Here is a 13,859-nt window from a genome sequence, read left to right as displayed (position 1 = left end):
CAACAAGGCCGCGCAAAACCTAATCGTCTAAACATTTCCTCGGGTCATAATCTGAAGGTGAGATTCTATAATTACATTATCCATACTTATAATACTATGAAAAAAGATGTGCTTCTTACTCCAGACTAAGACATCAAAACCCTGTTCGTAGATGGCTGAACTCGACGTCTTCCGCTTCTTAGAGGCTGGCTCAGGATTTGAAGGGGGTAGATGGTTTACTTGCTTAGAGGGAGGAGGTACTAGTTTTTCTAAGGTGGAGGAAATTAGCCGATGACCTGGGTCGGGCATAATCTTCAAGGAAGCAGAGGCGCCCGAATCCAACTTGGAAGGCGAGGCCACACCACCGGCCTCTTGCAGTTGAAGATTGCGAGCAACAGCACTCTTTCTCGCGGTCTGTAGATTTTTCGTTGCAGCCGACTTAGGAATCATCTTTTCTGCACAACATCAAGAAATCAAAATCAAAGTTAGGCATCAAATGTAGGATTAATGGCACCTCATAAGGAAATAGAAAGAAGGCTTCCTAGCTTGGATTGGAGTTGGTTGGGGTTTCCTAAAATTTCTTGGTATCCAAATAGGGAGCACGACCCAACACTCTTGGAACAGGCCAACTATGCTTTTTTCGAACTCGTCTAAATCATCCAAATTGTGCTTAACTATCACCAGTTTCTCTTCCCAATATAAAGGAAAACGGGGTTCATCGTTCTCATAAAAAAAGAAAAGTCGGACATTCTCAACAGCTCGGATTTTGAAAAAAATAATTCTTAAAATCATGGAAAGACTCGTCAAAAATAGCAAAAACCTTTCTCCCCTAAACAGCCCGAAAAGAGACCCAACCTTATCTTTTGGAATTAAAACGGAAATGCTTAGTAAGAACAAAGAGATAAAAGAAGACCTTTAGAGAAAGTCGGACATCAAACTCCCGACACAACAGCTGATATATTTTCAAAAAATCCCAAGAATTAGGGTGCAATTAGGTAGGAGCGACATTACAAGTTTATAGGACATCAATCTCGAAATTGAAAAAAGAAAAGCGGATATCTAGCTTAGTAAAAAAGCAATCATAGGCATAGAAGAAGTGGCGTTCCGACCTATCAAGTCGGAGAAAACATACCCTCTCCTTGGAATCAGCAACAATTATCTCATAATTTCTCTTATCCTCCCGATTTACACACAGGTTATCATGTCTATGAAATTGTTCAACATACTCTATCAATTACAATGATGGGAGTAAGGACAGTTATATTATCTACTCAGGTCAGCTCGGATGAAATTTTGGTTGACATGTTGTAAATTACAAATCGAGACATAAAAATTATACCTACAATGCAACAAACAAAGAAATCATCACAAAAGCAAGTCGAGTACCAATTAAAGGAAGTTGGGTTGTTGTCAATAACATAAAAAGTACAAGTTTTATAATTTCTTAATACATTGCCAAATACAGATGTGGTACCACCTTCAAATATATATAAAGTGGCACCATTTGGGGACAACACAATAAAAACTATATCAAAGTTCACAGCAATGACAAATATTTAAAGAAAGAAAAACAATTCCTTTACCATAGCAACATTTCAAAACTATCACATTCGAAACTAACATACTACCCAGAACACTGAAATAAAGTAGAAAACAGGAAAAGATGGAATAAAAAACTAATCTTAAAAGAGCGTGAAAACAAGGATAATTCAAATAGGAATACACGAACAATCCTCTCCAAAGAATGAATAAAATTCCTCCAAAGCCTCAAGATAACAAAATCTTGAACTAGGGAACAGTTACACGATGGAAGAACAAAGAAAGTGAAAGGAGGAGAGAAAGCAAACATTTTAGAAATAAAAAAAAAGAAAGAAAGGAAAAAATGTGAAGCATTTATAAGACACAAGGGGCAAAAGAAAGATTTCACACACCACTTTAATATGACGCATGGATCCTAACGAAATTACCGCGTAACGTACGTCGCGTCATCAAGCAGTGCAACGTTTCAAAAATTTTGAAACACGTCGAGTACCCGACCTCTTGAAGGCGGCATACCCAACGAAGGAAACTGAAGCCACAAATACTCGAGTCTGACCTTATAAAAGCTCGAGCTCAAGTAGAGGCACTGTTCATACCCTAATCCAAAAACATAAAGTCAAGGCCAATAAGGATAAAGACCCACCCAAAAATGGGTGGCCTCTTCTACTTGTCTGACCTCATAAGAGGTCGGGTACGACAAGGAGGTCCAAACCTACTTATTCAAATAGGTAACTACCTTTTTAAATATCTCTTATTATCTCTATCTCATCTAAAAGATAGATCTCAACAAACTCCCAAAATAAAAGGAACGATTATCCACCAACAAAAGTGAAACTACTTCAAAAGGTGGTTATCTACTCTACTATAAATACATTGATAACTCTCGAGTATATTCAAATCTTAATATACTAAAAACCTGCTTAAAATCCTTGCTAATTTAAGCATCAGAGTCTTTTGTAGGTACCACCCCCCACCTCCTCACGAGAAACTCGGATGACAGAACCTCAGCACCAAAACAAGTCGACCACTGCCTCAGATGGAATTTGGACCTCTCGTTCAGGCCTATCACCATTTCAGGTAAAAAAAAATACATCAAGTCTCTATATTATTTGAAAACACGGTTGAAAGCCAACACCAAAATTTAAAAGCGACATTGTGAATGCATTTTTTTTATTTAACAATTGTGAACGCTTTTTTTTTCTTGTAATTTGATTCATTAGTTCCGTTTGAATTTATTTGTACTCAATCGGTTAAATCCAGTTCCCTCTTTAGGTCCAACCATTAACCAGGCTACATACACTAGTATTTAGTAAGAGTAATAATCGAAAATTCGAATTTTTAATTTTTTTTAATATTTAAATTAATAAAAATTAAAATATATATCTTTTTTCTTTTTAAATATCAGCAAGATAAAAAAAATCAATGTTTTTATTTAAAAAGTTGCTAAAAGTTGGAATACAATTCATTTTCTTGGTTTTGGAAGGCATCCTAACTAGTAGTAACTACACCAAAATAAATTAATCTCGTTCTTTCATAATAGAGAAGAAATGCCCTAGAACAACATGAAAAGTATTAAATTTGAAGATGATTTAGCATCATTACAGTTGAACAATATAGAAATCAGTTAGTTATTAAAAGTCACAGTAACCGAAAATTAGATATAATAATTTTTTGGTATAGAATTAAAGTTATAACTTACAATAACATAAAATAATAAAGAAAAATATATTTTTTATTAGATTCATATTCAATTGGTGGGAACTTGCCAGCTTGTGAAGGCGTTTTATCCTCCAACAAATCAATTGAAGTACCAAAATTACCGATCATGTCAGAGTATCAATCCCTGTCCTTAACCTCACGTATATAGTAATGAATTAATGATTATATGTTCATTGTATTTAGCAAGGCATTAAAATTCTAAATAGAAAAAAAAAAGATTGCTTCAATAATAACAATTTCTTATCTTATTCATCTTCTAATCAGCAGTTATTTTCACTATTTCTATTTCTTCGGAGATTATGCTATCAATTGATGAACTCAGCGAAAGGCAATGACAGTGACTGTTTAGAAGTAGAGAGTTTGTGCGCCACTTTGTATTGATGGTCTTGATTTTGGATTAGAACGCAAGCATGTCAATGACAGTGTTACTACACCAACTATAGCTTGAGTTTCTTTTTGATTTAATGGTAAACGGATGCGTGGATCCAAGAGATCTTTTACCATTATGTTTTTGTTAGAAGAGTCATCTAACAAAGACGAAATTAGCTCTCTTGGGTGTCTTTCCATGAAAGTTGATAGTTTTGGAGTGGTGGCATTGGAAACTTTAATGGGAAGACATCCAAGAGAGCTAATCTCGTCTTTGTTAGATGACTCTTCTAACAAAAACATAATGGTAAAAGATCTCTTGGATCCACGCATCCGTTTACCATTAAGTCAAAAAGAAACTCAAGCTATAGTTCGTGTAGTAACACTGGCATTAACATGCTTGCGTTCTAATCCAAAGTCAAGACCATCAATGCAGCAAATGGCGCACAAACTTTCTACTTCTAAACAGTCATTGTCATTATCTTTCGCTGAGATTACAGTTCATCAATTAATAGCATAATCTCCGAAAAAATAGCAATAATGAAAATAACTGCTGATTAGAAGATGAATAAGGTAAGAAATTGTTATTATTGAAGAAATATATTTTTTTTTCTATTTAGAACTTTGATGCTTTGCTAAATACAATGAACATATAATCATTAATTCATTACTATATGCGTGAGGTTAAGGACAGGGTTAAGGCTAAAGAATAGAAACTCATGTTCCTAACAGAAATGTCCCTTTTGAGTAAACTTGTTAAACAAATCAAAACATTCAGTTGGTAATTTTGGTACTTCGGTGTGCCTTACAAAGAATCATTAGAATTAACTTCTGTTGTTTATCTCTCTCTCTGCTGTATTTGCTATCAAGTTTATTCAGCATTTGTACCACTGTTGCTCCCTCTCCTGCTAGCTGTTGTATTCTTTAATATCTGCAAAAAGCAATCACACAAAGTTACAACTTACAAAACCAAAGCTATATATTTTTGTAGAAAACCAAATTCATCAGCAGCCACAGAGGAGTGAAACATAACATGTAAAGTTTGCAAACATATAGGATCAAATAAATAAGAACCAAACACATAAAGATGAGCAATTTACTTTGACATAATATGGGAAAGACAACAGGCCTCTTAGCATGATGCTTAGAGAGTCATAATGTATGGCAATTTGCTAAAAGTTCGATCTCATTTCATCTACATAAATTCCTATCCAAACTGATCCTAAAGATTGTAAACTATCGAAGAGATCACGCAAATATCCTTTATATTCTTTCACTAAAGTATATATCCACAGAAACAATAGATAAAGAGAAGCTATGAGGATGCCTTAAATTGTTTTGAAGCTTTTATTTCGTCGGCAGATGAAGCTATAAAAGAATGCATAAATCATGACTGTGTTTAATGCTTTAAACAGAATGCAAAGTTGCATTTGCATTTTGTCTCTAAGATGAACAAAAAGAAACAAAAAACTGGAAAAAAGAACGAGATGGAAAGAAAGAGATAGAGATATTTTCTGTCTCCACTATTAGGAAGTACAGAAAATACAAGAATTTTGTCTCTGATACAGAAAAAGAAAAAGAAAAAGAAAAACAAAATTGTTTCTATGTCTACGCCTCCATAAACAAATGAATATCACAATGGTGATGAGAATATATAGAACAACTATAATGTCATTGTGACAATGACATGGTATAATAAAAATGCAATACTGACATACTTGTCTTAGCATTTGGTTCTCATTCTGCAGAGTGGAAAGCCTCTCTTTGAGCTCTGAGTTCTTCTTCTCCAAGTCTTTGACTCTGGTTTCCAAATCAATCAAATATGCCTTTTTCCTCTCCCTTGCTTGTTGAGCTGACACTCTGTTCCTCAGTAGCCTATTTCCATTTTCATACCCCACCAACGAAAGAAACAATTACAAATGCAACAAAAAACCAGGAAAAGCAAAAGAAAGTAACCATGAATAGATGAAAGATTGGTATTCTTTTCTTGTTAGAAAAATCAGTTATTGTTTCCCCATATCACCAACCTTACACAAACATTACCTCTTTAGCCGTTTGTTTTCTTTGTCTGCCGGGCTTCTGCCTCTCTTCCGTTGACCATCCCCAGTCCCCTGACCACGTTCTTTCCCACCAGTTGGACCGGCGCCTGGACGGGAAGCTGAAGGTCCAGCAGATTCACCTCCGATCTCTGGCACTCTTCTGACCTCTTCATCACTCTCAAGACCTGGATCATGTGAAAAAGGGGGAAAAATCACGATGACTAAATTATTTCTATATATATGGAAACAACACAACAGCAAGAATGCATTTATTCAATGAACTCTGGCAGCGAAAAGGATTACATGAATAATATGACAGGATTCCCCTTTACAAGAACAGAAGGGTAAAAAAATTCTCAACATGACAGAATTTTTCAACTCCTCAACATATCTAAGAGAGGAATTACTCTTAAGTATATAATGCTACCACCAACACCAAATAGTGATGTATATAGCATACTGCCACAAAGATTTGGTTTCCTACCACCAATACTTGTTAATTAAACTATGAACTGCAAGTTAGGAACCTTAATATCAGATAAAGAAGGAAAGACATTTAATAATCTGTAATTTTGTATTACTAACAAATTGAAAGATTTGGTTGCGAGGTATTATCTCATGCACAACGTCATAACAGTCCCTTTTCTAATTCGATATTAATTACAGCAATAGTATTAATATTAGGACACCTAGCAGATTAACATTTCAATTTGATGAAACTTTTTTATGAAGAAAAAGAGAGCACCTTAATAAAAGTGAGAATTGACAGAAGGAATCTGACAGTGATTATGCCTGTTGAAACTTTTGACCTTTGACAGTGAGAAAAACACCAGATGAGTTCAAATGTAAAGCCTAGAGATTAGAGAAATCCGCTTAATCAAAGGATGATCTAAAGTTCAACCGTTATTGGACTATCTTCCATAAAACATGTATTGGTAAATTGGGAAAAGATTGTGTTGGCCAACACTTCAGTAGGAGTATGATATAATTGGTTTAGAAAATGCTCACCCACACTGGAATTCTTGAATAATGATAGCAACGAGTCCTAATTCTCTACAAAGTCGAAAGAATAAGGACAATGCCATAATTCCATCAACACCCAAAAGTTGAAAACTTGTATAGTAGTTCTTAATATTGCCTCTCAAATCCCACCTTTCCTAATACCCATTCATAACCTACTCCTCCCAAGCATGACATGTAACTAATATCAATTTCCAAAATTTTTCAAACCAAAAAGCTTCTAAAACTTCTATCTGAATCTGGTAAACTATTAACATATATAAAAGGAAGAATGTACAAAACAATAAAGGTAATAACGCCTCAATTCTTGCATCAAAAGTCACAATTAATTTTTCTTAAACTTGGACACCAAAGAAGAATATTCCATACTTTAGTTAGTTTTAGTGTGGATGTATATATAATATATAGGTGTAGGAATTACATTAGGTATTTAGTAGCTTCAGCAAAAACAAGATTTTATCTTCTATTTCAAAATTAAGGGACCTGAATATAAGATCTTTTTGTCCTATAGTGGGTTGACTACAGTAACTTGAACTGCAATGATAGAAATGTTCAATTGAATATTCCAAATAACAATAAAGTTTGGCATACTACCATCACATTGGGTTAACTTTTGATACCTGGCTGCTTTGAATCGGTGTAGGAAAGTGAGTGAGCCTTGGATGGACCCAAAGGACCAGATGTAGCTTGAACAGATTTTGTATCAGGAGTAGCACACGGTTTTTCACCAGATAGCTGACAATACAAAAGAGATTAATTTGTTGTTTGTTCATTTTAGTAAATCAACGCAAAAGCATCAAATACTTGCAGAGGGTTGTTTTCAAACTATTTGTTGTTTCTATCAGTGTAGTTCATGATCATGATCAATAAACATTGCAGAGAAAAAGTAAAGGTGGCGAACATATTCTAAAATGTGGCTCGCTGATCTCTAACGCCTATCTAACACAATGTTAACCAAGAAAAGGAAAGCAGAAGTGCCATTGAATTATATATATATGAAAACATAAATAGAGTTCATATCTAAATGAATAACAATAAAGACTTGATTTATATTATTTCCTTACACATACAATGACTTATTTCACTGAGCATTCTTTAAATATTGACTTCTACATCAAGCACAAAATTAAAGGCAGCAGAACAAACATATGTAAGAAGCAACCTTACCAAACTCACAAGGCTTCATAAATAAACTATTAAGAGAGAATGTAAAGCACAAGAACAAAATGAGAGAAAACGTGGCGGAAGATCTTGAAAGTTTATGAGTCTCGGAGTTTGAGTTACAAGCATACTCAAGTTGTGAATATCAAAAATAGCATGAATTTTTCTTTTTCTTTTTCATACTTCAATTTTTCTTTATCAAATATAAACTTACTAGCATACTCAAGTTGAAAATATCAAAAACAAGTTTATTACATTACCGGCTGCCCATTTGTGATATGGAGATTTGAGTTTGGCATCCGAGAATCATGTCCCGACGAAGAAGAGAGGTCAGCATCTTCTTCCCATTGCATCCCTGCTTTGTTAATGTTTCCTTCTCCATAATTTACCTCACACTCTATATCATCAACATCATCATCATCTTCATCATCATCCTCATCTCCCTCCAAATGGGAACTATCTGAAAACCAGATTCATGTCTGTTAAAATTCATTTCAGGACCCAAAGGTGTAACAATAAAATAATGTATTATGCACAAGCTAGCACCTTTCTGACTATTGTATCTGGTCTTGCACTGGGGGCAAGATTGGTTCCCATTCTCGCACTCACATTCATAGCAACGGTGACAAAGTGGGAAGGAACATTCTTGGCAAGCAACAAAAACATCACCGGTAGCTGTTAATTCAACAGTATCGCCACACATCTGACAGATTTTACCATTCAAATTCTTTAAGGGTTTACACTGCAAGTAAGGTATATCAATTACACATTAGAATTGGATCATATTAGAAAACATTAAGCATGTCAGTACCAAATTTAAGGTCAAAAATTAAAATGTGACATGGCCAAAGGCGAACACTATTAAGATTAAACAAGTTCTCCTTTATCATAATCTTGATGTCTGAAAAATCTTGATTGAACATATGATAAATAACTTAATTAAGCTCCTTTTGAAAAATAGCTTAAATAATAAATGCTTATATTAAAAGTAGCTTATAAATAAATTATTTTGTGTTTGATTTTTTAGCTCTAAAAGTGTTTATTTTAAAAGAAATGTGATGAAAATCTTTTTATTATGAGAGAAATAATTTTTTTTAACTTTTTTATCAACACTTAAATAACTTCTTCAGTCACGATAAATTTTAGAAGGTTAGATTTAACGATATTTGTATAGTTTTCTGGAGTGCTTAAGAATGCTCTAGATAGTTCCGAAGCGTTCTAGAATGTCCTAGAAGGTTCTAGAAGACTCTGGAAGGTCATAGAGTAATTTAGAAGAGTTTGGATATATATAGAAGTATGAAATAATCTAGAAGTATTTAAAAAGTTGTGGTAGGATAGATATTTGTAATGAAGGTTCTGGTGATTAATCTGGACCGTTAATTATATTTGATCCCAACTATCCATTGAGGAGGTCGATGGCTATAAATAGGAGGTGAGAGTTAAAGTTTGAGTGTGTGAGTCATTTGTAACAAACACTTGAGTAATAAAGTGTTCTTTCCACCAAGGTTTCCTTCCTCTTGTGTTCTCTTGTGTTCTTAGCTTTTTTGCTAAATACTGAGGGTTAGACTGACTTGGTCTTAGCTCAAGAGGTTGAGTAAGTCCGAGTGTCAGTACATGGTAGCATTGGAGTGTGTCCAAGGCCGTGACACCTAGCTTCTTAGAAAGCTACAATTTGGTTTTTAAAATTGCACTAGACATTAATACTACTACTTTTCATGAGTAAAAAGCTCAAAAGAAGTAACTTGTGAAGCTTTACAAACGGATCCTAAGTAAATTTCATTGGATCAACTGAACTAAAAGAGTTTTCCAAGACATTTTCCACTGACAAATCCAACAAAAGAAGAAAGTATTTAGCAGCAAACAGAAATTAGAATTCCCTTCAATTGGAAGGGAAAATGAATAAATAAAGAGCACTCATGTGATCTCTATATCTCTATAACTATACAGACTACAACTTCCATCTCCCATTTCAATTGCAAGAACATATCATCCTGGTCAACTGGAATCTAACGCGAGATCTTGCTCACTTGATTTCATCACTCATCTCTATGATCTGTTCCCTATTGACTTATGTATTTTATACGAGTGAGCAGTGACCATTTGGTGGCAGAGTTTTGTGTGTAAACGGAGCATGGATGTTTCATAAAAGCAAGTGTTATGTGATAGGATTAGACGTGCTGTATCTATTTGGTGTAAATCTCATGATCTTTCATCAACTTTATAGGCTTGTTGAGAGATTGAAAAACTATGCTAAACCGATTAATCTTGTGGTTGTTTTTTGCACTTGTAAAGAAAAACTATTATCCTCTATCTTGTATTATTCTTGTCTTAACGAAATTCTTCTTTTATTTATTTAAAAAATTTCAAGAACAGATAACTGAACGTTGGGGAAAAACCATTCATACACTGATACAGAATAAGTAAATACAAAATTAAACAAATAAAAACGAAAACAACATTGTGATCGGCCAGAATCTTATGAACAAAAAACGAAAAGTTGGCCAATTAAAACTTTGAAAACAAAATCATCCATATCATTTGCGTAAATGGATAACACAGAAGCTGATTTTTTTGTTAAGACAAAAGAGGATACGATACTAACCCCAATGTCGGAACCGTTCCTAACTCCTAGGACATCGCGCGGCCCAGTCGCAATTCCACCACTTTGATCCATTCCTTTGTTTTTTCTCCAAACTGTTTAGCCAACTCAACAGCCACTCTGTCCCTTGAATTGTTGTTACTTGTTGCTGTTGTTTGCTTCGCTGCCATGTTCTTAGGTTCTATGCCAAAATATTAGCCGTTGGATGATTCAGGATCTTATGGTGGAAAAGTGGTCATCGTGGAGGAACGCCAGCCATGTAGAACCTGGTTAATCAAAGGCTGATATGTGAGATCGTGGAGGATTGTAAGCAGTTGGATTCGTTCTGTATCGGACGAACAAGGGATGCAGTGGAGTGTAAAATTCGAATTTGTATTCTCTAAAATTTGAATTTCACTAGAGAGAGTAAAATGTGATATTTCATCATTAATTTTATAGGTGAGATCAATAATAAATATAAAAGAAAAACTATTTAATGGTAAAAAATTATACTTTTCTCTTTAAAATAAAATTTAAACTTTAAAAGAGCTAAATCTTTTAAATTCAACGGAAACCACGTGTCACGTACTGGCAGATGTGTTTATGGGAATTATGGCTTAGGGTTACTGCAGTATAAAATTCAAAGAAAAAATATTGGATCCATCTAGTATACAGATCAAATATTATACAAATTTATAAATATTTTCTCGATTGCATCTTTTTTTGACACGTGTTGCCATCTTGTGCAGAGTGGTGCATGGAATCAGGAGAAGGTGAGCGCTCATGGGAATTGGTTAGCTGAGCAGGAAATCCTAAGGTAGCGTCTGTTTTCGGAGACAGGACATGGAGACATGGACAGTACATTCTTAAAAAGCGTTTGGAAGCAAAGACATGGACATTGAACATATTGTCTCTGGGACAGTTTTTTATACTTTTGTATCCACTCTTTTACAAAGGACAATGATGGACACGGGATTTGGAAGAGGGACACGACCTGTTTTTATGAATTTTTTTCCTTTTTGTCCATGGTGCTATTTTTTATTATTCCACTGTTACCCTTCTTATTTTTCCTATTTTGCGTTGTTTTCAGAAAATACTTTTTTTACTCCATGCTCTTTTTCTAATTTCTATCTCTACATTCTTTTTCTTTCTCATTTTTTCTCAGGTACTCTCTCCTTTTTATAAAAATTTTTATTGGACTGGATAATTTCTTTTTTCTTTTCATTCTTACTTCAACGTCATTTTAACCTTATATTATATTATTTGATTTGTAATAAAAAATAACAAAATAATTATTCTGGAGACTTTTAAAATAAATATTATAAAGGTAAAATTGATATTTTAAATGCTAAAAAATAATTTAAATTGTACTTGATTTTATATAATTTAAAGAAAAATTAATTTTTGAAAAGAAAAATAAATTTTAGATAAAAAAATTAATTTTCTAAATAAAAATAGATTTTTATGTGCAAAAATTAATTTTTTTCCATTTAAAAATGGATTCTTTTTTAAAACTAATTTTGTATTTAAAATTAATTTGACTTATTAACCTAAATGAAATTTTTATTAATCAAACTTAGATTTTTTGTTAATATTAACCATATGTATTCCTACATATTAATAATAAATTTAAAAAAAATAATTTATTTATAAATTTTATTTTAATATAAATACTTATATAATTTTTATTAATTTTTACTGCTTCAAATATTTTTTCAAGTTCCCACTGTCTGTACTCCTACGTACTCTTATTTTTTTAAATTAGTTTATACTAAAAAATTTGGAATCACATGGCTATTTAGTCATTTTATATAATTTTAGTCTTGTCCATGTGTATCCAAACATAATACTGGACATTACATTAGTGTCCTATCCATCGTATCCAAACACGATACACAAAACATAATTTTTAATGTCTCTGTCCTATTGTCTTTGTCTTAGTGTCGTGTTCTGTCGTGTCTCTACAAACAAACGCTACCTAAGTTCCTCCAACGCGCCGCCGGAATTCTCACTGTCGCCATCATTTGTAAGGGAGCTCCAGCCTCGCGCCTCCATAGCCAATCGCGAGTGTCATCGCCGAAGTGGTGGAATCTCGCGTTCTATAACTCATAATCCTGTTCCGTCGCTCTTCTCCGTTCTGCTCCCGTCCTCTTTCATCGTGGTCGCATTATTCAGGTTTGAGGAGAATTCTACACCTCATCGCATACTAGTTTATATTGACCATTTATTTTGTGAAAAAATTGAAGTCAAATTCATTTTACACTGGCATAATTACGGTATAAAAAATTAGGAAATAGATGTTAGGTATTTTCAGTTTTCACCTAATACTCTAATAGAAGTATAGAACATCACTGCCATTTTCTGACGGTAACCGGTTGTGAAGAATAGGGTGATGTTTTAAAATTGAAAAAAAAAATATTTTTTTATATGTTAAGATCATGTTTTTTCTCTTGATTACTTAAACTACTATTTTATACAAATTGTGTCTTATTAATTATATTTTATTTAAAATAATTAATTTATATAAAACACTTTTAACTAAAAATATAAAAAAATTATATCAAATATTAATATGTGTATAACTAAATTTTTTAAACAATATAAAAAAATAAAAAAGTAATTTTATAAATTAAAAATTAAAAATTAAATTACGAAAAAATAAAATATCTTAAGTTATTTATCATATAAAATATATAAAATAAATAAATTTAAATTAAAAAATTACAATTAAAAAAGATGTATACTGTTAAGTAAACTATAAAGTAAATAATTATTTAAAAAAACAAATATGATTGAATAATTATGTAAAAAATATACAAATTTTAATACATTAAAATTAACTTTTATCTCTTTAAACAATTATTATACTACTCTTTACAATTTTTAAATATTGATTATCTCTCACTCAATTAGAAAGTTTATTTTTGTTATAATATTTGTGACATAAAAAACAAATTTATTTTTCTGTCTTCTTTAACTTTTATTTTTGTTATAATATTAATCTTCTTCTTTTTTGGTTAAATGCTCACTTTTATATATATATATATATATTACCACATAACTATTACTTAAGAAACAAAATTCTTATCAAAATTTAAAATTAAAAAAAATTAATCGAAAAAATTCAATTCAGTTTAACAAATAGATACCTATTGTGTTTTTCTTTTGTAAGTATGGTTTTACACTTTTACTATAAATCTTTTAAAAAGAAAGAGTATAATTAATATTAGAATTTATCTTTTTTTAAAGAAATTTGGATTCAATTATAAATCTATAAATTTTTAACGACCTTATATGTACATTCCTTTATTACACCTAAAAGTTTATTCCTTTTAACAAAATATAGTAACTTAAGTAAATATAGAAGTTCTAAAAATCCATGTGATAGCCTTAAAAAGAAAAATGGATAAACAGGATGTTGCAAAAGGAAGATCAAGTGATAGAAAATGGAAACAATG

General features: G+C 32.3%; 1 protein-coding gene across 1 annotated transcript; it reads right to left on the bottom strand.

Annotated features, from left to right (window-relative positions):
• Positions 1-3,122: 3,122 nt before the first annotated feature.
• On the bottom strand, positions 3,123-10,582 carry LOC130955037 (cellulose synthase A catalytic subunit 1 [UDP-forming]-like). The gene is made up of 7 exons (XM_057881815.1): positions 10,426-10,582; positions 8,370-8,565; positions 8,084-8,283; positions 7,283-7,397; positions 5,647-5,827; positions 5,322-5,478; positions 3,123-4,534 (listed from the first exon to the last, which is right to left on the bottom strand). Exons 1-7 carry the CDS (start codon positions 10,495-10,497, stop codon positions 4,475-4,477), a joined length of 981 nt encoding a protein of 326 aa, XP_057737798.1. The 5' UTR covers positions 10,498-10,582; the 3' UTR covers positions 3,123-4,474.
• Between the last annotated feature and the right edge of the window lie 3,277 nt (positions 10,583-13,859).

This window comes from Arachis stenosperma, chromosome 10 (assembly GCF_014773155.1).
Source record: "Arachis stenosperma cultivar V10309 chromosome 10, arast.V10309.gnm1.PFL2, whole genome shotgun sequence".
In the NCBI taxonomy this organism is placed as follows: Eukaryota; Viridiplantae; Streptophyta; class Magnoliopsida; order Fabales; family Fabaceae; genus Arachis; species Arachis stenosperma.
The sequence above is the reverse complement of the archived record's forward strand: the minus strand, read 5'-3'. Positions and strand labels throughout refer to the sequence as shown.

Bases quoted from the DNA above. Each gene is read 5' to 3' on its own strand.
- LOC130955037 (XM_057881815.1), bottom strand. From the start codon at position 10,497: ATGGATCAAAGTGGTGGAATTGCGACTGGGCCGCGCGATGTCCTAGGA. The intron at 5,828-7,282 runs GTATCAAAAGTT...CACATGATCCAG, and splicing joins CACCGATTCAAAGCAGCCAG to GTCTTGAGAGTGATGAAGAG. The intron at 5,479-5,646 runs GTAATGTTTGTG...AAATGGAAATAG, and splicing joins GAAAACAAACGGCTAAAGAG to GCTACTGAGGAACAGAGTGT.